Below are 25121 nucleotides of genomic sequence, written 5' to 3' on the forward strand. Positions count from 1 at the left end.
ATGCTTCACAATGCACCAGTTTGTAAATCATTCTTCACAAGGACCAGACTGGGCTTATTAACTTAAGCAATTTAGTTTCAAATAAAAACAACAACAAGAAAGCCACATCAGAACAAGCATAATTTTTTCTACAAGTTTTAATATACAAATGAAACCAAACATATTTTGGAATCAGTTTCTGTACATTCATCTGACAAAACTAAAAAAAAAAAAAATTCCCAAAGAGAACACCATAAAGGTGTTACACAAGAAAACGACAACTGAACAATCTGGCAAAAAGGGAAAACTGAGAACAGTAATAAAGGACTGAACGGGTCTTCAGCAGGTCATCGAACGTTACACATGCCAGCGTGTGTGCGCCCTTAAACTTTTTTTGCAAGGTGTCTTCATGTTAAATTCATAAAATTATCTATTAACCAGGACATGAAACTCAAGAGACGAACAACCAATTCTGCAGGACAAACCCCCGGCAGGATAACAGCACTAGCCAGTGAAGCAATTTGATATGAAAGTAATGATTTCGAGAACATGATGGGGAACATTTTGCACGAAATTCTTTTCCTACTGTGTTTCAAAGAATCAGACATCTTATTAACAAACAGATGGCATTTTGTCATGACAGTATACAGTAGGCTGCACTCGCGTTAATCTGCAAATTTGTGCACAAAAAAAAGATATTATCATCTGAGACTCCTGTGGATTACAAAGAGTAGAGCCTGACCGATGTATCAGTAGGCCAAAATAATTGGCTGATATTAGCCATTTGGTGATATGAGTATCAGCATTTGTAACACAGAACAAATGAAAATACAAGTAAACAAACATGTCTGAAACGCCACAAACACAACAGCTGGCAGAGCGTAAACAAGTAAATCTGTTTATTTTTCACAAAGAAAAGAAAAAAGATGACCGATATATCGGATTAGCAGAATTTTTTCAAATCAAGTATCGGTCGGGCTCTACAGAGAGTCACAGACACATACTGTTATACAGACTTTGTTAGAGAAGTGGGTGACTGCCGGGTCTGTCTGTAACTGGGAGGGAGAGGCACAGTCCTGTGGTTTCAATCATATATTTTAATAATGAAATTCAGTAAGAAAACTGCTGTCTATTAAATACCACACTTACGCTTCTTACATTTTGGCTAAAGTAAATCTCATCTAATAAAACTTTGATACAAAAGAAGGCAACATCAGGGACTACCTGGATTAGAAAAACACACAACTGAGATCTGAACTGAACTGTCAGTCGGATAATACACGAAATGTCTACCAGATGCCAGCAAGCTGAATTCAAACTACAATAGCTTAAAAGAAACCAAGGATTAAACCAAGGGGGATCCTAAAAGAAATAAAAAATATATTTTTTTTAAAAATATCACTTTGCAAACTAGGTTTGACCACTGTTATGCTTTCACACATTATCTGCTTGGGCATACTACATAGAAAATTAAATTTTAATATTTCTTTATAAAATAGTTATCAGCATAAAAACAAACAGTAAAAAGTCTATGAGTGATTTATGTATCTAGATATGCTTTTATGTTTTTCTGCCCTTTATTTTTAATTAGCCAATTCTTTTATATTCACTAACAGGATCCCCAGGTAGTCAAAGGTTTACATGTTTTCAAGTTAATGCATAAAATAACTGAATCTGCTTTAAAAGAAATATTTTCAGTTCACGCTGAAATGACTGTCGCTCAGTATGAGCAGTGATTTTTAATGGCTACAGGAATGTGACGTGCTCAGCCGCTCAGCTGCTTTCCTAGTCTATTATCTAGGTTCTGATGTCGGTAAAGGTTAAGTACGAGATCTCGGATTTCATCTCGTTTCCTTCGCACCTGCTGCCGTGGAAACCATCGTTCTAGGTGTAGTGGGAGGTCAAAGTGCACCACGGGGTCCTGAAAGCAGAAGCAGAATTAATTATGTTGTCCTTGAACGCATTATTGGCTAAACTAAATATGATGTTAAAAAAGTGCTTTACCTTCAAAAAGCACTCAACGTATTGTAGCAGGTAGAGGCCACAGTCGCTGCTGTTATCCTGAAGGGGGACGTGGCAGTGTGAGCTTTTCATCTGATCAGGACCAAAGTCCCTCGGTGACCCACGACGCACCTCCCATTCTGACTGCAAGTATCTGACAGACAAATGTGTCATTAAAAAAAAATAAAAAATACAATAAAATTTCCCACAGACCCATACCCAAGCACATACACAGCTTCAAAATTGTGGATTTAAGGTGTCATACTTACTCCCGCAACAGTTTGAAGACTCGTTCATGAAGAGAAAGTTTAAGGGAATCCATGATAAGAATACACGGCCTACAGAGAGGACAGACAGCTGCAAGTCAGTGTTTACTTTTACATTAAGCTTTCATTTGTGTAGTCTTTTTGTTCGGATGTGTTTAAATACCCAGAGACCAGGGGGGAAAATAAATAAACTTCCAAAACACACAAAGACCATTGCCTCTTTTCCGCAAGTGCCTACTTGGCTCAGCTCAGCTGTTAGGGGTTTTACATTAAGTGGTGGTGCCTTTTTAACCACTGTTGTAAATATATAAATTCCTGCACCATCTCATAGTATAAGAGCCATATCCCTATTATTTAACTGTGTTGTTTATTATTCTGGATTGAACACTGTACTATTTTTACTCTTTATCATGCTGCTGTAGCACAAAAATTTCCCTTGTGGGATCAGAAAGTATCCAACTATCTACCTGGTAGCAGGTACCTGCTCAGCCGGGGCTCCAAACAAGCTGAGTCGATCCAAAAGTGTGACATCATACTGCATGCCACCGATTCGTCGGTCAAAGGCATCACTCGATGACTCATGAGACCAAGTCCTTCACAAAAATCTAAACCACCATTTTTGAAACCCAGCAACAAGGGAAACCAACACAGTGAGCAGCACAGTGAGTATGACTGAACTCAACGGGTTAAATCAGCCAGTGGTGGCTGACCAGTAACTGTAGACGATGCTTATGATTTCATTAGACGCATGTTGGAAGCAGCTTTCGGCTTAAACATATGCACCTAATACATTTTGGATAGAAGTCATGTCAAGCTACACAAAGCAGATGAGCCTGGCAGGATGTCACACGCAGCCACAGTTTAGAGCATTAGGCCGTTTTTCCTAATAAAACACCCCATCTAGACCCACCCTACTAAACCACTATCAGTGCATGAACATAAATGGTGTTAAGAGGTCAGAAAACAGATGATCAGAGGACAACAGGAGTTTCTTTTTAGAATATGGACTAAAAAGGTGCAAAAACTCACCTTTTGCAAACTGTCTTCTTTTGCCAAGTTAGCTCTGTACAACTCTACAAAGACAAAAATAGACTGAGCTGGTTTGCAGGAACAAACAGACACTTTTAAATATTGTTATATGTAACTGAATTATATCTTACTACTGGATTAGGTGGTGAATCTCTGGTGAATTCTTCCTGGGTATTTTCTAAAAGACACAAAACGACACACAACGATTACCTTCACCTTCCTGTCATCACTGGTATAAACACCACTTATAAACACCAAAGACAAAGAAGGTATGAGTCAAAAATACCTGTCTCTGTGTCTATATTGTCACTGCGCATAGGTGATTTCTCCACATCATCATTAAAGCTTTTACTTCCTTGCGCATCATCTTGACTCTCAGACTCCTCCGTCACGTCGCTGCACTTTCCCGTCCAGCCCTCGATTTTAGGCTCATCCAGTCCGGGAAAGCAAATGACAACTAAATACCAGTGAGCTCTAAATGGAGAGAGTCATGTGATGTGTTTAACAGCATTACTGAAAATTAAAAAGAGAAGAAAACTGTGCAAATAACACCTCCTGTGCTGAACTTACTCCTGATTGACAGGTACAAACAAGAAGTCCTTTTTGAAGATGTCGACGTGCCGTGTCCATGTCTTCACGCGTTGGTGCCGCCTCTGTCTCTGGCAGCTGAATACAAACAAAAATAAAAACAATTTAACAAAACAATAAAAACAAAACTTTTTTTTTCAAGGTTGAATACACTTTGAAGTCGTGCCTGTAAGCATGAATCTTGATTACAGGATATATCAGGTCTAAATACTTTAAACATGCATTGCATTTTGGTCTTTGAAGCTTAGATGGTGTAGATGTGTCTTTAAGACACATCTACACTAATGACCAATGCATCCAACTCAAAAGGTACTGTAGGTTATAATACTGTTTAAGGAGGATGTAGTGCATCTTAAACGGCTGGCAGTTATTGTGATAGCATCTTAAATCCAGTAAAGTGTAAGAAGGTAAGAACTCCTCTTTTTTTTAAGTGAGGACATTTCACACAATCAGTACACCCCAAAGCAGACTGCAAACTCTATCAGGGTTACTTACGAGTCGCTGTTGCCACCTTCACTGGCATTGTCCCGCCGCGTCAGCTGCTTGTAGAAGAAGCTGCTGAAAATGTGGGAGCGCTCGACCATTGAAGCAGACGCGTTCTGGAGGAGGTATCTGGTTTTAAAAACACAAAAATCCAAAACGATCAATTTAGAAGCATCTCTAACCCTAGACTCAGAATCAGTTAATGCCTTTTGTTTAATGAATAAAAAAATAAAAGTTTGTACTTGAGGTAAAAGTCAATGATAACATCGTTAAGGTATTGCCCACTGTCAAGGCACTGCAGGTCCTCCATTGTAACAGTGATTCCTCCTTTCATTGGCGGAGGAGGAAACTGGATCAACCTACGTAACGAAGCAGGAGATAAGAATGATCCGTTATTTAGATCATCAGAACTTTTAGGTTATAAGGATGCACTGATCTCATAAGTCAGATTAGTATTACGATAAATGGGGACCTTACTTAGTCATGGTAGTATTAACACCCCAAACAATTTGCAGTTTGTTTATTCATTCACTTTTGGAGTCAGTGATTGATCTAAGAATTAAGTTAGTTCAGTCAAAATATTCCCTGCTCTCCTCTTGTCGTCCATAAATATAATCCCATTAAGTTCCTCGCAGTGTTACAGCTTGAACATTTTAAGCATTTTGCCTCTGGACATCACCACAGTGGATCTGAAATTAAGCAACACAATGTGATCAAAGTGGAGGCTTAAAATTTATTTGAGGAGCTCAATAAAATATTATTTTAGCAATTTAGGATATTACAACATAGCACAATTTTCAAAGGCTCAAAATTAACTAAGAATTATACTTTGCAGTCAATTGGCATCCCCAGAGGTTCCTCCTTTGAGAAGCTCTGACAGTATTTACTGCAGCTGTGTTCAGCTGTTTGTTTGTGGAGCTCTCTGCTTTCAGTTTTGCTTTCACCAAGTGGAAAATAAGCTTGGGCTGAGATCAGTTGACTGACTTGGCCACTTGAGAACTTTCTGTTCCTTGTTTTCAGGTAGTTTTAGCTTTGTGTTTGGGGTCATTATCCTCTTTATTAAAGGTCATCCAGGTTTCCGGCTTTTGACTGCATCCCAGTAGTAAAGCATCATACAAAGAACTCATGCTGCTACTTCTATCAGCAGTCACATCATCAATCAGCAACAATGACCCAGTTCCACTGGCAGCCATACATATCCATGCCATCAGATTGTCTCTACTGTGTCTGACAGATGATGTGGTATGCTTCAGATCACGAGCCCTTCCTTTTGTTCTTCATACTCTTCTCTTCCCATCACTCTGGTTCACGCTCATCTGGACTTAATCTTTCTGCAGAATCCTACTCCACAGCTGGACCAGATGTTTTTTAGATGTTTCTTAGCAAAGTCTAACCAGTTTGTTCTGTTCTTGACCAATACTAGCTGTTTGAATCTTGCTGTAGCCCCTCTGTATTTACTGTCACAAAGGCATCTTTTGATTATAGCCCTTGATGGTGATACAGCTACTTCTTTATAAATATTCCCGAATTTGCTAGATGTGTTGTGAAAGGGTTTTCCTCACCTATGAGAGTTTTACGATCATCCACTTAACCTGTTTTTCATGGTCAACCATGAGTTTTTGGTGTTCCTCAAAAAATAACCAGGAAGAGAGCCACAACTATCCACAAAACTGCTCCAACCTCCCTGAATTAACACCTACATCAGCCCAGCGAAGACTCCATTCATGCAACAGCAAAGTAATTAACTAACAGATAAACAATTAAATAACACAAAAGTTCCTTGTTTTCCACCATTTACACTGGAGCCACAGTTTAAAAATGTAAAAAACATTTCTATTCAACTCAATTTATAATATCAATTTATAATAACAGGACAGTCTGTATAAGGAACTACCCAAACTTTTCATCATTTAGTCTCACTTGTCCGGCCAACTTAAAATCAAAGTAGTCCCCATATGTAGCAAACGATGTAAAATCAGTTTAACATACCTGACCTACACCTTTAATCACAGCTTAATTGCTGTATTTCAAATCCTCTGTTTTGGTGTAAAGAAGCAGAAATTATAAAATTTGTGCTACTGTCCAAATATTTAAGGACCTGTCTGTACAAATATTTAAAATATACTGGTGGTCTGTATGAACAGATCTCAAACCTCCACTGATGAATCTCATAAGCATCTTAGCTTAGGCTACTTGCCTGTGAGCCAGACCCTGATGTTTATATTTAGTCCAGCTGGAGCCTGGTTTACACAGTGACACAGAGTAGGATCCTCTGGTTCTACGATGGCACATTGTATACACAGGTGTCGGTTCCTCTTTCTCCTTCTGTGGAGGGAAATGCACATCATAGAGCAGTGGCTGTCAGGTGGTTGTGAAGTGGGCACAAGCTAAATCTGCAGGCTTGCAAGTTGAATACCAGTAAAGAAAAAACGGTTCGGGGGGGGGGGGATATTCTTACTGAACCACCCAGTAGACACTTACATCAGAGGGACATTCAAGCTTTTGTTCTTCCTGATCAGGCTTTGGTTTGAGCAAAGAAGCTTCTGTTTCCGGCTCTGGTGCAATCTCGGTCTCTAAAACTGAGTCTGTCTTTTGTGCTGTGGGCTTTTTGTCTTCTTCAGGTTCAGTGTCCGTGTTTGTCACACCCAGCATGGAGAGCAGGAAAGAGTCTAGTCCAGTTCTTTTAATTAGCTCTATGCTATCATCCAGAGAAAGAACAGGAGACACGTCTCCCAACTCACTAAATCTGTCTGTACTGTGCCTTAAATTGGTTTGATCATTGAGACAGACAAGGTCCAGGAGAGAGCGAAATAAAGCTCCCTCCATTCCCACCAGAGGTTCTCTCAGAGTCAGCAGGATGAAAGGGCTGGCTTTCCCTATTAAAACAGAACGCAATATGAAATAATGCTGAATGCTGGCACTTTATAACAGAAACCTTCAGCATTTGTAAGTTTAAATGACCAAAACCCTGAACTTGTCATCCAGCAGTCTCACCAGTGTTCACAGCTCCATCTTTTTTGGCCGACAGCTGGCAGAGGTCCTGCTGTACCGAAGCTGCAGCAGTTTCTGACACACAGAATAGCAGCACAGCAGCAGGGGTGGGCTGCTCATCACCCTTAAAGTGCAGCTGTCGTTCTTCCAGTTCCTGTCGCTCCCAAACACTGTACCTCTTCAGCTCCGTACGCTCAAAGGTCAACTTCACCTCCAGCTCCTCACTGATGTCTGAACACAAGATGAGGTCGTAAGGAGAATACAGTTTTACAAAAAGCTTTACACTTTATTCTTGTTTCTGGTATTTTACAACAATGTTTGTCTTGTTAAATTAACAAACAGCTTGTATATTTTGTGCAAGTATTTTAAAGTATAAGGTAACAATTTTGTTCTTGCCTTTTATAAATCTTTTTCTAGCTAAGTAATAGTTTTGGTTTTAATGCTTTGGAAAATAATGTTCAACCACTCTTCTTTAATAGAGACATGGTTTACGCACACAAAGGCAGGCTAAAATGTCATTAAATGAACCCATAAATTGACAGAGTTTCACAGATTCAGAGGTGAAATTCTACTGGGATCTTGAGGGTTTGATGCATTAGCACAAAGAAGCTAAGCGAAATAAGTGAAAAGCTGAGAGACGATATTGTGCCAAAACAAAATGAGGTGACTTGTTTTTGTGTCAAAGCTTATACAACCCTGCCCAAAGGCACAAAAAATGATCAGAAAAGCTGATGGAGAGACGTTCTCTTTAAAAGTTATTAAGAAAAGGACCACAAGGAATTACTTAAGATCAAAACATATTTACAATATTACCTTTGAGTGGGATGATGATTTCTTCTTCCTTTATCTGTGAACAAGGACAAAGATGCATGAAATTTTCAAATTCTGTGCATGCTTAAGGCACAAAGCCCATCTTTGCATTTTATTAGGGTTACCGCAATGGGTCCATTTGCTTTTCCGTGATAAACTCCACAGTGCAGACCACAGAAGGCCAACTCCATGCAGGAATAGTCTATATCGAGACTGGGAGCGGAAGTCACTGAAAGAGTGGAGTCGTGCACAACTAACTGGAACACCTGCAAAACACAAACAGACACACACATGCAAAGTTTACAGGCAATAGAGCAAAGGAGGCTGCGCAGCCGCACAACGACACAAACAGATTAATACACGGTAATGTCAGGATAATAACCACACTACAAAGATAACTAGTTGCATGATTAAAGGGCAGCATGCAGAGGCTATATAAAATTGTTGCTTTGGCACCATCTGGTGGTGGCTAAAAGAATGACATGGCAGTTTACAGGTATTGCGCTGTCTATTTAAAAATAGTATATCGAGATATTTGTCTTGATATGTTGCTCAAATGAGAAAGAAAGAGATGACGCAGGAGGTCACCTGGTTGTCTATTCTGCAGGAGTTTGTTCAACCTTTTTATGGCACTAAATGAAACTGATCTGTGATATTGTGCTACAGCTATAGAAGATACACAAATATTCTCACTCACTGCATGCACTGCAAAGCTATTTAAAGCTGAATTCAGTGACTTTTCCTGCCAAAATTTGATGCATGTGTTAAATGCATTGACTATAAACCATTGTTAATGTACCATGTTTGAAACTCTTGATGTTCTCCTTATAATGCCATGATCTTACTATAGTGGCAGTTTTTGAAAGCGGCTGTAGAGTGATCTTAGTTCACGTGACTGTGAAATCGATAACATAATGGTTTAGAAAAGAACAAGTTCTTCCTTTTATTATATCCAGACATCCACGTGCATGGCTCCTCTCTCCCTTCATGTCATTGGGTCAGATACAAGACTAAGTGGCTGCAGCACAGGCAAAGTATTGTCATTTAATTAGCAGTTGGTGACTTGGACACCCTGGGGTGAAGTAAAACCTTAGGCCCCCGGATCATGTCTGTAAAACACCCTTTGTGATGTCATGTTAATCTGGGCATTAGCTCAGCTCAGTTTAGAGGCATGTGCGAGGTTGTTTTCTGCACAATATAAAAAAGGAAAAGAAGATATAAGGGGATTATAAAAACTGAGATCACATATGAAATGTGTTTGTGCTGGACTGAACACACTCTACTAACCTGCATGCCAGCAGTGTGTTGCTGTTTGTCCTCAGCTTCCTGTGACGACTGCCCCTTTATTACTGCGTCTTCCACAGCGACCAGTGTGCAGACTTGGCTGCAGCCCCGAGAAACGTCTCCACCCTCCTCATCGTCACTGGACAGCACAACTGAAACACAACCATGAAGACAGCATGAGGCCAGAGTGAACCTTTTCTTTGGAATTTTGTAATATGCTCCTCTAAAAGTACAAAACCCTTGAGGACACATAAGCCCCTATCTGAAACTGCATGATGGAAATGTAATGGGCTTTAAAGCCACAGTGAGGACAGTAGTAATCCGGGAAAAGGCACGTGGGTAATCTAAACAGTGAAAACATTGTAGCTGCTAATTGTATTTTCACGTGCTCCCGGATGGCCCCTTTTCCTGAGTCAGTCTTCAGTGTGTTCATGTGCTTCGACCATAAACAGAGAAAGAACATGGATGCTACAGAGAAGTTGTATTTTAGTGTTTAAGGCATTAAAACAACAGCTTGTTAACTTGATAAATAAGTAAGTCCTCAGGGTAGCTGACATCTTTGACATTTTTGGTAACTTTTCAAACTAATTTTAGTGAATGTATGCAAAAAGCAACTAATGGTAACAACCTAATAACATCCTGCTTCACAAACAAAAGAATCAGCTGAACTGGTTCAGGCATCTGACTACTAGGATGCCTCCTAGTAGGGATGGACCCCAAAACCTGGTTTAGAATGAACACTGGGAAAAAAATAATTAAAAACTGGAGAATCAATAAGCACCAACATTATCAGTACTGCTTTCAGCCATGGAGAAATAAAAAAGAAATAAATTACATGTATTGATTGCTACATAAAAGTTATCTTTTACATTTTATCTGACCATCTCCATTACTGATTATGAGATTAGTTTAAGATGCATTTTAACTATTCCAACAGAAAGCGCCCTCTGTGTCACACGCAAGGGGGAAGCTCTGTGTCACACATATGCACACACAAATCCTGGTCTTTGTGAAGAGGGCTGAGAGAATTAAACACTCAATAGTATAGCTGTACTTTGTTAGAGTGAAAGGGCTCGTCACCACAAATGCAGGTCTTTTAATCTGTTAAAACAATTAGCAAAGGCCTATTTCTCCATCACATTCACATAGAAAAATGAAGGGTTTTTAAACTGCTTCGTTTGTAGTTCATCTGTCATTGTCATGGATAAGAAGTACAGCTAAGACTAATAGTGCCATTAATATTGCCATAAATATTTCTGGTACCAGAAATATTATGCCTCTTGGCTGGCTTGGGAATGACTCTGTGTCCCCCCCCCAGAAGAGGCTGAGAAGGTGGCTGGGGAGAGGGAGGTTTAGGTATCCTTGCTTAGACTTTTTCCCGTGTCCCAATCCCAGGTAAGGGGCAGAAAAAAGATGTAAATCTACACCACATTTTCACATTTACCATACCATCCATCATGCATTTGTGTATGGCTGACTCAAAGCTGCAATCAGGTTAACTTTCCAGTTGGAAACAAAGTTGTCCACCCTATAATGCACACAAGCTACAAAATCAAACGTCAGAGAAAAACTAACATACCGTTTTTTGAGTTTTTCAAATCCATAGACGTCTTGGTTCTCAGCATTAATGCTATGTGCTTATCCCAAAAAAAAAGATATTTGTTGTTGTTTAACTCCATACACTTATGTTCATTTTACCCTAAAAAAATCCAGCATCAATAAAGCTCCACGTATAATGAAGTCTATGCTGTAAATAGGCAGTAACTTTCTCTCTCATAATCAGGAATATTGGTTGTGCAACTTTTCTGACTAAGAGCCGCTTATAAAATGCATGACTTAGTAATACTTTTATTTTGATGACCGCTATTTCAAGGTAAGTCAATTTCAGAGTCACTGAGCAGATGCAGCACAATTAATTACTGAAGTTTTGTTTAAATGAGGCCCTCTCACACACACAAACACACACACACACACACATAACAAAAGAGCAGAGTGGTATTCATTTGCATGGATCCAGCCTGCTCAGACACACTCAGCAGTGGACTGAAGCCACACGTGTGTTGGGTGTACTCACTGGGCTCAGAGGGACTGATCTGATTCCCGTTGTCCTGTGTGGATGATAGGCTTTGTCTTGGGCTGCCAGTAAAATCTTCGCGTTCCAAATCAGGGTTGATGACTGGGACAAGAACTTCTGTTCCATCGTCTTCACCCACCGTGAACTGCACTATGCAATGCTCCAAGCTCTCCAAGTCGCCATCCTCTCTACTGTCCTTGTGACAAATGGGTGCAGAGAATGCTTCTCCATCTCTTCCTTCTTCTTCTTCTGTGAGGGGAAGAACGCTCTCGCAGTGGCGTTTGGGGCTCTCCGTTCCATTGCACTGGGACGCCGAATCCCTTCTTTTCCTCTTCTATCACACAACATAAAGTATAATGTGTCACTTCTGCTGTTAATAAACTGAAAGATCACTGAATGCAGAGCCATTTTTAGAATACAGTAAAACAAAATAAATTCTTAATCTCACTTTTTAGACACGGAATAACAACTGCTGAGTCTTAAAGATGTTGGTTGGCAGGTTACTCGTTTCCCAGCTTTTGTTCTAATCTAGTTAACTGTAGCACTAAATTTACTGAAAAGATACAGGGGTGGAATTCATGCAGTAACTCTTCGGCTCAGGTCACAGCATGCTAACATTTACTGGGAAGTAAGATGTGCCCTGTCACTTTATCTCCTCAAATATTCCTTATATCACTGAATCTCTTAAATTCAAAGAGGAAGTGAGCTTCTGTCTCAGCCTAATCTGTCCAACAGTCACATTTTCTATTGGTTGCCAACACCTTTTCTCTTGTCACCTGCCAGTTCTTGATCACTGAGCCTGCAGTTGGTTAGGATGCGTCTCTGCTTTTTATCTCTAACTTTAGAGCTAGAATCTCCCCACTCATGATCTCATTTTTTATGGCAAGAAAGTATGCCAATCAACTTTGGCTTTCAGTTTCTGTTTTTCCAGTGTTTCAGACTCTGACTGGTGTTTGGAAAACATTTTCTAAACCAGTTTTTAACAGTGGCCTCACAGGTTGAAACATACAAATGACGACTATTTGCTAGCTGGCTGCAAAAGCATTTAGTTATCTGTGCTGTGGTGAGGTGAGGTGAGGTAAAATAAACATCACAGCTCGCGTGGAAAGGACTCAAAGCCTTATTCAAAGCACAAGGCTGACAAGAACATTTGCTATCATGTTTGCATAGTGTGGTGCACACTTGCTGATCTCTCCGGGGGATTGGTTAAGTTTAATCAAGGTTGATTGTTCCTGGTTTGATTTTTGAGTTTTAAAAGTGGTACTCACCAGATTAGGCTGTGCATCTTTTTCTGAATCAGTCCACCTGTCTTTGATGCTATCACAGGGCACTATATTCTCAACAGGCTCCCAGCTCAAAGACAACCCACAGTCTGCATGACAGACACACATATAAGGTTAAAATACACTCATACACCACTGACAACCTATAGATGGAATTCCCTGTCCTCAAAGGAGGTCAAAAATAGGAAAACAATTACTAAACTTTAAACACTGATAAGTAAACAGAGTAACATGTGATGTCCTTTGCTCTATATAACTTCTTTTTTTTTTTTTAACCTACTCTGGAAATAAGACCAGCAGTGGATGGAACAGTAATGTCTCGAGTACACGATCTATTCACAGTTAAATCCAACATTGTCTTTATGACAACAAAGTCAGTCACAATACAGCGGCAGCAGCATTAAACCAACAACTGCATCAACTCTTCATGTTTACCCACCTACAACTTCAGCAAATCTGTCATCTTCTGTGTTGTCCTTGCCTATTATCACCTCCTCGATATCTTTGCTTTCTTCTTTGTCCTCTTGGTCGTCAACATTTTGGGGTCTTCTTCTGAGGCTCAACCTGTGGAGGAAAAGATGTTCTGATTATGCTGTACAGTTTATTCCTATTTTTAGCAAATTCTAAAGATGAAATTGGGCATTTCCATTCAGTTCTGTGTTTAAAAAAAAAAAAAAAAAAAAAAAAAAAAAAAAACTATGCTGCCTTTAGTGTAAAGTGTGTTGTATGTAAATATGTTTCCCCAATTAAAAAGAGCTACTGCAGATTCTACAAGCCTCTAAAGATGTAAAATTAATGAAAGTGGCCAGAAAGACATACACTTTTTTACTTACTTTCCCCCCTTCGTCTTATTGGGTTGGTCGGTGTTTACCAGAACTTACTTCTCGTAAGGATATTCGAGAGAGACTGACTGCTTCATCTAACTAATAGTCCTTCACATTACTTCTTTTACAATGCTATCCCACCTTTGGGAGGTTGGAGTGACAGTCCTCTGGTTGCGCTTGGGTGTCACACTCTTGCTCCTGTTATTCCTGGTTTCCCTCTGACTGGATCTAGTGTCTCTGTAGGTCGGAGTTTCCTCTCTACACTGACCGCTCTCCCTCCGCCTACTTGGCGTTTGTCCTCTGTTCTTCGCACTATGAGTCTTTTTTGTCCTTTCCATATACTCCATGCCGAATTTTGTCTTCAGGACATCTTTCAGGACCAGAAGAGGCTTCTTCCTGTGGGAGAAAGCAGAGAATCGTTGATTCACAACCTTCCTCGAGCGACGTCTTCTCCGCATAGTGTTCCCATCAAGCCCACCGAGGTATTCAGGCTTAAAGCTCATCTATCTCTGCACGTGAGACTTTATGTGTGCCAGCTGATCAACAGGGTGTGGTCTGCTGGTGTAGATAAGTCACATGTGCAGAAATGATAAGCTTGGCTTTGAGTCATGGTGTTTGCAATGTTTCCTTTATGGACGGCAATTCTGACCACTGTGCAAAATTAATAAAATATATACAGAAAAGGCAAATATGTCTGGGTGGCCCAAACAGGCATTTTAATGGTCGTATATTAACTCTGCAGCATCTGTCTTAAAGAACAATGCCCACCTCCATCTATTTAATTTATCAGCACTCTTTACCCTTCTTCTCCTATTTCTGTTGCTCCTGCAAGTGTTCTGCAGAGAAATTATATTAATCTAATTTTGCAGAAATACTGCAGTGACACTTTTTTATATTTGTTGTCTTGGAGTAATGGAGGTTAGCTTAAGAGAGACCTTGGAGAACTTCATTATTAATTGTGAGTGCCCCATTTTATGAATGCTTAAGACTGCAAAAAAATTTATTTATTTATTTACAGAGAACATAAGCGCAGTACGCTTCAGTGTAGACAACAGCACATATTTATGAGTTTTAAATCATGAGCAGATATTTCAGTGCGCAGTCCGCAGTTTACAAAAGTCAAATCATCACACGACACTTCTTGCCTCCTTACCTTTCCATTTCCATTTCCAGTGCCATCATAGCTGCATTGCTGTGATCAAACTTTGTGGATCCGTTTTTATGTGGCGACTTGCGATGTCTGAATTTGCAATCTGCAAACGCAGTCCAGGAAACCTTGCAAAGAGGAGACAGACACTGTTAGTTATAAGAATAACCCCGAATAACCATGTTAGCATAAAGATAATGCTGTACCTGTCTTTCTAATTTCCCATACTCTGATGAAAGACATGTCATGGGGATTCTGAGTGGATTTTCCATCTAAAATTAATATGGTGATTAGTGACCATGCTTGTATGAAACATATTGTAATGAACAACCAAAAGCGCAAGATTTCTTTCACACAACTACGGAAATATGCTAAGCTTGTTGCATGCAGTTGCAACTGTCAGACCAACTGCTGTTAAAGCGGTGTGTATAAACTGGCGTCTATAATCCCAGTTCAAATACAATGATGGGTAGCAGTCAAAGCTCCCTTACCCATGAATTGTTGGACGAGTCAGCTAACAGAAAATAAATGGGCACCTATTTAAAAATGTTGACTCTCGGGAAAAAAGACCAGCATTGTCCACTTTCAGCTGTTTCTCAAGAAGCATCTGTTGCTTCTCTTTTTGTGATTGTAAACTAAATCTAGACTTCTGTTAGGAGAACTTGGCATTGTGGTATTTTAAGAGGTGTTATTTTTGCTAGTTTTCTGATATTTTACAAACACCAGCAATGAATAAGTTCACTGAAGACATAATCAGCAGCTTCAGTGGGAGTCAAAGTAACTCTTAGTTGCAATCCTTGTAACAGCTTTTAAGCGTTGATTATGCAAGGAAATCCACTAAGTACAGCTGCCTATCCTCAATCAGTCAGGTCTCCAGCCCTTACTAGGGAGAGAGTGGGCTCACTGATTATCACTCACAAGAGCAAACCTGTGAGAAAGTAAAAGAATCCCAATTTGCAACATGCTTGTGATCAGCAAAGGGTATGAATGCAGCAATGAAGCCATCAGCACCACAGGACTGGGCCAAGAGGAAATGCAATTAAAACTGCACACTCACACAAGTTCACAAGAATGAATGAATGAAATGGAAAGAGGGTATTTCATAAAACATAGGTGATACATATACCAGTTTATCCTTGTCCACTGTAAATGGAATAGTTAAGGCTCTCCTTTGCTCCATCATGGTCCACGGGTAAGGCACAGCAACAAGACTGCAAGAAGCAAACAAACAGACAAATGTGAAAAAAGCCATATAGTGTGCCATTATCATTATTATTATTATTATTATTATTATTATCATTATTATCATCATCATCATCAAGAACAGTAGCATGTGAATGTGAAAATTGTATAAATCTAACAAACAACAAGTTTTGTTGGAAGAAAAACTCCAACTGGGTGGCTCAGTCAAATAACTTCCAAAAGATGGACATGCTAACAGATTCCTGCCAAATGTTAATAAAATTTAGACAAATGTGATAAAACAGAGAGAAATGTGCGGTAATGGGAAGACTAATGACTTCCTAAAACAGGAAATACTTGCTGACATATAGTTTTATGACCTATAATTAGCCGTGAGACAAATATTAACACAGGAATACAACATAACTGCTTCCTCTTGGGATATGTTTTCTGAACATTGAAACAAAACACCTTTTCCAGTTTTTATGGAATATTTTATGAACAAAAATGACTGAGCCGGATTTAATGAAATGTGACATAACACTGTGTGTTTTGATTTGCTCAGGCAAAAACATCAGTACTTCATGACTTGTTGTGGTTGAGCACACATGGTTAAATAAACAGCAGTTAATCAGCTTGTGGTTAAAAAAAGAAAAGAAAAATGAGGGGGAACATGGCAAACCACACATTCAGCTAAACACTCAAACATTATTAAAAGTGAATAATAACACCAGAATATTACCACAATAAGCTTTCTTTTTTTTTTTTTTTAATTGTGTTATACATACATTCACCGGCCACTTTATTAGATACACTTTGTTACTATCAGGTTGGACCCCCACTTCAGAACTGTATTAATTCTCCATGGCATAGATTCAACAAGTTGCTGGAAATATTCCTCAGAGATTTTGGTCCACATTGACATAAAAGCATCACACAGTTGCTGCAAATTTAATAACTTCGCATCCACATCCCACAGGTGGTCTATCAACTGAGATCTGGTAAACTCATTGTCAAGTTCAAGAAACCAGCTGGAGATGATTTGACCTGTGTGACATGGTGCGCTACCCTGCTAGAACCAAACCTGAGATGATGTTTACACTCTGGTAGGGCTGCCACAAACGATTATTTTGATAGTCGACTAGTCACCAATTATTTTTGCGATTAGTCGACTAATCAGATCATCCATCCACTGGACGTAAAATGTACAGCTTATTGCACCAGCATGTGTCTGCTCTTATATAACTATCATTAGCTTACAGCTTGAAGTGTTTAAGGTATGTGCTAACTAAAAATAAAGACAAGATGATAGTTTATTACACTTTTAATGAAATTTGCAGATTGTTTCAGTGAAGTTTAATAAACTCAGCCGTCTGCTCCTTGCTATCTAAAATATAACAGGACACCGGAGTATATTCTCGAGCATCTCACACTTCTGATAATCAGTTATCTGCTTGACGTTTATTCATCTGTGCAAAAACTACAACTTTATTTCTCAGCCAAACCAATTTACTCAGGAACAAATAAAATACTAGAAAAAAAAGCCAAACAATAACATTTTTAAGTTATCTAAGTGACTTATATTACATGTTTAACCTGAGTGGCGAAAGACAGCGGTGAGTTTGAAAACGATTTGCCGGGAGTCCGGTGTTCTCACCGGCTCTAATGAGCCTTGAACCCCGGCTCGCTATGGAGCTGGTGGGTAACAGACGTCTCCGAAAACGTCGGAGCGCTTTTGAAAATATGTGGTGTCTTGATAGACTGAGCAGATATTTGAGGTTTACACAGCTACATTCTCACCTGAAAATATGTTAAACGTTTATTTTGTGACCCAGAAAGAATAATAAGAGTAATATTAAAACTAACTAGCTGCCGCTATTGTTGACAACTGCGCTGGGCCGAGCTATGAATTCTGGGACACATTCTTCTTCTTCGGGGTTTAACGGCAGCTGACATCCTTGTACATGCAGTGCTGCCATCTTCTGTTTCAGTCCGTTATTACACTCTTAAATACTACTACTTATTCCTGCGTCTTTTGGGATCTTACAAAGCTTCAAACGACGCGTCGACTATTAAATTAGTCGTCGACGATTTTAATAGTCGACGTAATCGTGACTAGTCGACTAATCGTGGCAGCCCTACACTCTGGTCATAAAGGGATGGACGTGGCGAGCAATTCTCAGGTAGGTTGTGATGTTTAAACGGTGCTCAGTTGGTACTAAAGGGCCTTAAGTGTGTAAGAAAATATCCCCCACACTATTACACTTCCACCACATTCTTTCATGTTGTTTACCTTAAATTATAATACTACTAACAAAATGTTGCAGCAGAAACCAAACCAGAATCGGACAATAGAAGATTAGCCGATTCTGGTGAGCCTGTGCACAATGTAGCCTCAGTTTCCTGTTCTTAACTGCCACTCCGCTGTGGTCTTCTGCTGCACCTTTGTTCCTCATTCTAATGCTAAGTTTGAACAGGTCCTCTTGACCAGATCTACATGAGGAAATGCCTCAAGTTGATGCCATGTGATTAGATGTATTTGTTTTTAGTGAACGGGTGTACCTAAAAAAGTGGTCAATAGGCATATATCATTATGCATCTGACGTAAATGCCTCTCAGAGTGTGTCAGACTGCAGAATATTGCAGATACATTGCCCACGTTGTTATCCTGGCCAGTGTACCATGATGACAGTATGTTAAGTGACTTCAAACCCTGGAAAAAGTATTATTCAGTAAATAAACACTCTCCAAAAGGAAACTACATTAAATGTTGCTGTAAAAGAAAAAAAAGCACTTGGCAGACCAATTGCTGCCAAACATGATCAAAAGAAAATGTACTTCCTACATGTTTAAACTCACATGCATTTCCTATTTTGCATCAGCCACCATCGACAGATCTTATCAAGTTAAATGAATTATAAATCAGTTTCTGTGTGGACTCTCATAAGGCTAAATGATGAAATGCAAACTCAGAAATATATATAAAACTCAGTGTTGTGACTGTAACAGTACCGACTTGCAGCTAACCATAAGCGACCGACACTGCCAGTTCAGAAAGCAACACTCCAGCTTTCTTTTGTCACTGAAGCTGATGTTTGTGATGCACAGATAGCGCACATGCTGCTCCCAATCCAAACAACCAACCTTTATTATGGTTGTAACACAGCACATTGTAACCTCGGAGGTCACCGTGCAGACCTCGTGTTTATTTATGTTTATTTTCTCTGCCTGAACACAACAGAAAGTTGACATCTGATTAGCTCTCGGCTACAGCTAGCAACGTTATGCTATGGCTTACCCATGATGCTAGAAACACGCAGGAAAGCTAAAGCTTACCCCAGGCCACAGCCGCTCGCAAGTGCAACGCACAGTATCAGGAAACTGGAAACCTACTTTCCCACGGACGTGTACATCTGCACCTTACAGTCACAGAAAGCACACATTTTCCACAGTCCGATAGTGTACTCAACGGGCGCTGCAATATTCCTTAGGAACATCCGGTGAAACCCGGAAGTGCATCCAGAGTAAAACAAGAGCGTGAAGAGCAGCGCCGGGCTGAGACTGCCTGTAATTAATTCATAACTAGATGTACAGCAAAAGCTGCAAGTACTAGCTTTGTTTTAGGATTAATAATGAATTCGCATTTAAATGTAAACAAATTGTGTCATGATTTAATGACCAATAATTATAAAAATAATTTACTAGTCAAACAAATACATATGTTTTAAAGGGGATATATTAAGCTAATAATAACAATAACAATAACAATAACAATAATAATAATAATAATAACATTTTAAGATTTTTTTTTATCACAAACTGTATTAAGATTACAAGGCATTTACGATTTACTTTTTACTTTGTTCGCTGTTTTCTCTTTCCTGTTAAATACTAGACTTGATTTCCCGTCCTCTATTTTAGTAGAAATGTGGTCAAAACTTAGGTTCCTTAAAAGACACTATACAAATTTCAGTTACTATTATTATGAAGTCTTTCTCTCTTTTTTACCCATCCCCTACAACTCACCATTAGTTATGAGATGTAGCATACCACAGTTACAATAACACAATAAACGCTACATCATGCTCATCAATTAAAGGGAAACTTGGCAGCTATTGTCTAGTATTTAAAGGATAAATCTAGTTTTGAAATTAAAAAAAAAAAAATTAAAACAGTTGAAGAATTGCATTTACATTTATCTTTTTATGAGTAGCTCCTATTGTCATATGTTATTCTACAATTCACTCAAGCGTTATGACAGATGTATGATCATTTCATTATTTTTTCATAAAATAAGCAGGTACATCTGTGCAATGACAATAAAGTTTTACTGTCTTCTAAAAGGTCTAGAGTTGATTCCAAGTGTAGTATTTACATCTGTTAGTTGTTTATGTGAATCCACAATGTGTGCACATTAAGTGCAAGTTAAACAGTCAGTCAATAAGATGAAAGCCAAAACAGATCCATCACATTTATTTAACTTTAGGAATATTAGGACATTAGCAGTGGCTAAGTCAACAGCATCTGGAACAAAGAAAAACTAGAAATTTTTTGAAAGTATTGAAGTACAACATTATGGTGTTTTAGAGGCAGACAGTCAATTTCAACTCAGTTGAGGTGCATTTCCCATGGTGAAGACAACTAACGAACAAAAAACAACTGAAAACTGTTGCAGTAACGCACTGGTAAACATGAGAAATAAGAAAAAAAACATTCTTTGCCAATGCAAAGACTTGGGTGTACAGTAGGTGTGGTCTTCTACATCAGCAAAAGACCACATTGGGTGCAATTCCTGTCAGCTAAAAAAAAAGGCAACAGAGGAAACAATTTCCATGAGATCCACAAAGTTTGACAAAGGGTGACTGGAAAACATTGCCTGGTTTTACAATTCCCTCCTTGGTGCTAACTGAATATTGTTTATTGTTGAGTATTGTTGCTGACCGTGTTCTGACCATGACTCCGGTGTGTACAATGAATCTTCTGATAAAACACCAGAGTCACAAAGTTCAAATCATCTGAAACTGGTTTACTGGCTTGACAGTGAGTTCACTGTACTCAAATGGCCTCAGAGTCATGAGATCGTAATCTAACAGAGGACCTTTGGGATGTGGTGGAATAGAAAAATTCCCATCATGAATATTCAGCCAGCAAATGTGCAACAACTATGTTATGCTATCACATCAAATGGACCAAAAAATGTTGAATCTGTGCTCTGAAGGAAAAAGGAGGTCCAACTTGGTACTAGCACAGAATACCTATCAAGGTGGCTGGTAGGTGTCAATAAAGAAATTAAAACAACCAAAACTGCCAACAGTTGTGTAGATCCCCAGCAAAATACTCATCTCGTACTCATACTCTCAACTCATGTGATGTTGCCGGTAGATTAGTCTCATTTCAGCAAATCTTGCAATTGATTTTATTGGATTTGGGTCTGGGAAAACTGATGGCTGTTGCCTTGGGCTCTTCTTCCAATTGGAAATATGGAAACATGGAGACGAATTTCAAGATGCAAAGTATCCCAGCAGAACAATAACTAACTTATAGTTTAATTGGTCTGCTACTCCAGCACCCACAGGACCCAAAATTCATATACGTAAAAACATATAATACCATCCACTTTTACAGTCTTTTTTTGTTACACTGCATCTATAAGGGGCAATAAACATACCAATGTTAGACCAGCAATAATACAGCTGTAAGTTTTACAACAGTTTCAGCACATGTGGTGCTTGAACTTAATTATCTACCTATCTATCAAATTTTTTTCCACAAAAAGATTTTTTACAAAATCTCTCTGTATAAATCTGCACAAACAGCAGAGGTGCAAGAGCAGAAAAATCCATGATGTAGTTATTAACAACTCACTCAACAATAAGTCACTCATGCTTTCTCATCAACATGGCTGTCATGGGACACTAGTGTTCCCTGAATGGAGCTAATAATGCTGCCATTTCTATCCTGTGCTTTTCCAGCTGGAAAAGTCAAAAGCTCCAGCACGAAAAAAAAAAAATTAGGGGTTAAACTCAGATTTTCACTTCATCATTATTCCATTCATCCATTCACTTTCTTTCACTTATCCGGGGGGAACACCAAGCCATTCCCAGGCCAGCCGAGAGATATAATTTCTCCGGTGTGTCCTGGGTCTGCCCCAGGGCCTCCTCCCAGTAGGACATACCCAGAACACCTCAGGCATGAGGCGCCCAGGTGGCATCCCTGTCAGAACCAATTCAAGTGGCTCCTTTCGATGTGAAGGAGTAGAGGCTCTACTCTGAGCCCCTCCTGAATGGCCCAACTCCTCACCCTATCTCTAAGGGAGAGCCCAACCAACATTTGGAGAAAGCTCATTTACGCTGCTTGTATCTGCAATCTAGTGCTAGGTGAGGGTAGGGATGTAGATCCACCGGAAAATTAAGTGCATCGCTTTTATGGTGAACTCTCTCTTCACCACAATGGACCAGTATAGCGTCCACAACACTGCAGCCATAGCAGCAAACGGTCTGTGAATCTCCCGCTTCCCTCACTCGCGAACAAGACCACAAAATACTTAACCTCCTCCACTTGGAACAGTTACTCGCCCCAAAACTGTAGTGGGCACTCCACCTTTTTCCAGCTAAGGATTACGGCCTCCGACTTGGAGGGGCTGATTCTCATTCCTGCCGCTTCACACTTGCGAACCGCTCCAGTGCAAGCTGGAGGCCATCACCTGATGAATCCAACAGAACCACATCATCTGCGAAAAGAAGAGATGAGATTCTAAGACTACCCAAGTGGAAGTCTTCCGCCACTTGGCTATGCCTAGAAATTCTGTCTATAAAAATTATGAACAGAATCGGTGACAAAGGGTAGCCCTGGCAGAGTCCCACTTATTACCGGCTATGTGGTCCAAACTCTTGCAGCAGTTGTATAAGGATCGAATGGCCCATAGCAATGGACTTGATGGATAAGTCATCCCCCTCATCCTCAGACTCTACTTCCTCCACGGAAGATGCGGCCCTGGGATTAAGGTGATCCTCTAAATATCTCTTCCACAACCTGAAAATATCCTCAGTCGAAGTCAGCAGTGCTCTACCTGCACTATACACAGTGCAGGTAGAGCACTGCTTCCCCTCCTGAGTTGCCTGACAGTTTTGCCAGAAACTCTTGGAGACAGTCCGAAAACCTCTCCAAGCTCCTCCCACACCTGAGTTTTTGCTTCAGCCACAGCCTTGAGCAATAATTGAAATAAAAAATAAATATATTTTCAAAAATGTAAAAATCACAGAGCAAAATTGTTTCTGAAAGCTGTAAAAAATTAAAAATTAAAAAAAAACAATGCCATTCGTCAGATTCATCCTGAACTCTCTAACTCAGTGAAAGAACAGTCACTCACTCATTTATTACTAAAAATAAAATAATTGAAGATTTCATTTTTAACATAGATATTTTCATTTTTCACAATTATTGTGAATGCATGTTTACTGGTACACTCTTATTCCTTATAAAAGAAAATATGACCACAAGAGCATTTTTATAATTTATTGATGTAACAGCAGAAACATCAGGCCAGCTCAGCCCCTGGAAAGAGGTTGGTGAGCCGGCCTTCAAACACTGCAGCAGATAAAACTTAGATTTTACTTACAGAGAACATGTTGACCTACCACTCACACTTGATAAAATATCCATTCCTTTTTTTTTTTAACAGATTTTGGTTAATGTTATTATAGTGATATTTTTTATTAGCTACGCCAGTACTTCATGGTGTGGCAAGTCAAAATGTCTCCAGTAAAAGAAATTTGACCACTGGGTACAACATGGACAGTGCTGGAATAATGTTTCTTGTTTGTTTGATGTTTGCTTTTGTGTAAAAAAAAAAAAATAACAATGTAGATCTTCTCACATAAATTGTTTAGTGTATAAAATGAATGAGTACTCCAAAAAAAATGAAATGAAATAAATCACAGATTATTTATTTCCGTTGACTTGTCCATGGTCCTAGTGTCCAGCGTAGTCTTTAACATCAGGAGCCACATTTCTGCACGGCTGTCTCTGATGACGTCCCCGGCCCTGCTGCTTCTAAGACGCCTTCATCAGATCCTGGGCTCAGTGATGCAGTCGAGGCTTTTTCTCTCAACCCCTGCCCCGCTCTCTTTCCAGCTAAGATGAGAAGAGAAGCCTGAACCACTAAATATTTGTCAGAATATCCAAATTCTTTTAAAAACTGACTATTTAGCGAACCTTCTGATGTAATTAAAAGTATAATTTGTATCATGTTTGCTAAATCGGTAATTTTCTATGCAATTTGTTCCTTAAAATGTATCATGCAATTTATTTTGTTTTTTCGGGGGTAAAAGAAAAATAAAATCATACTAATAACGTAAAGGTCGCAAAAACTCGCAAAAACTCATGACACACTTGGCTTTAACGAAGATCTGTGACATCCACAGTCACAGACATTTTGAACTTTTTTCCTGCTTGCAGTTTATTTCCATTAGTTGGTTATTTGTCTTACCAATAGCACTACATGGTGTCAGGATGGGCTTCTCCTGTTGCTCTCCTTCAGCGATGGAAGCCCGGATCCTTCTAACCACGTAGATGCTAGCTGCAATATGAAACAACAACACAACAACAACATAACAACACGAGTTACTATGAGTATGAGTGTGCTGTGTGTAATGTATTGTTTTGTTGTACATATCTATCAATACGTGTGTGTGTATATATAATAAATAATATATAAATATACAGTCAAGCCACATGTATAGACTGTATATACAGTCACATAGATAGGTAGATCTTACTGTGGAAAAAATGTAAACACCGCGTGGTCGCGAAACGGTTTAACAGGGATTTCAGAAAAATGCCCTACCTTTTATTAGCAGTCACACCATGGTTTCTGTCCAGTGTCAATCTGTACTTCTCGTAAACTTCTCCGTAACAGGCAAACACAGCTTCCTGTGTCCTCTAATATAAATACGCGAATGGTTACAAAAGCTCACAACCTATTACATATCGTGCCGGAGGCGGGGTTTCAAGAAAGCCTGCTTTCTGATTGGTTAAGCTGTTACGAAAGCTGAACATGTAATGAAGAATATTTGCATTGAAGACGATGTGCGATGAGCAATACCTGTGCAGTGATGACATAAGAATGATTATACAGAATTGGGGTTAACGTAACATTTACAGGATATCTAATAAACTATA

At 39.3% G+C, this 25121-nt stretch overlaps 1 protein-coding gene and 1 long non-coding RNA gene across 11 annotated transcripts; both read right to left on the reverse strand.

Annotated features, from left to right (window-relative positions):
- Positions 1–449: 449 nt before the first annotated feature.
- LOC100709622 (SUMO specific peptidase 7) lies at positions 450–19473 on the reverse strand. 10 transcript variants are annotated; one of them, XM_025903856.1, is made up of 23 exons: positions 19335–19473; positions 15886–15970; positions 14966–15031; positions 14774–14887; positions 13754–14010; positions 13228–13352; positions 12774–12877; positions 11506–11839; positions 9435–9583; positions 8273–8413; positions 8151–8184; positions 7341–7568; positions 6828–7222; positions 6544–6671; positions 4589–4705; positions 4359–4475; positions 3846–3941; positions 3562–3749; positions 3407–3453; positions 3276–3319; positions 2250–2318; positions 1984–2134; positions 450–1900 (listed from the first exon to the last, which is right to left on the reverse strand). In XM_025903856.1, exons 1-23 carry the CDS (start codon positions 19436–19438, stop codon positions 1745–1747), a joined length of 3249 nt encoding a protein of 1082 aa, XP_025759641.1. In that variant the 5' UTR covers positions 19439–19473; the 3' UTR covers positions 450–1744. The 10 variants fall into 10 exon arrangements, with proteins under 10 accessions (XP_025759641.1, XP_013130767.1, XP_005475542.1 ...); XM_013275313.3 differs by having other exon boundaries at positions 13754–14008; positions 14766–14887; XM_005475485.4 differs by having other exon boundaries at positions 13754–14008; positions 14766–14887; positions 19278–19452.
- Positions 19474–23442: 3969 nt separating this feature from the next.
- LOC112844219 (uncharacterized) lies at positions 23443–24932 on the reverse strand. The gene is made up of 3 exons (XR_003216950.1): positions 24787–24932; positions 24430–24519; positions 23443–24074 (listed from the first exon to the last, which is right to left on the reverse strand). It is a non-coding gene; the product is annotated as an uncharacterized LOC112844219 (long non-coding RNA).
- Positions 24933–25121: the final 189 nt, after the last annotated feature.

Source organism: Oreochromis niloticus, linkage group LG16 (assembly GCF_001858045.2).
Source record: "Oreochromis niloticus isolate F11D_XX linkage group LG16, O_niloticus_UMD_NMBU, whole genome shotgun sequence".
NCBI classification, from domain to species: Eukaryota; Metazoa; Chordata; class Actinopteri; order Cichliformes; family Cichlidae; genus Oreochromis; species Oreochromis niloticus.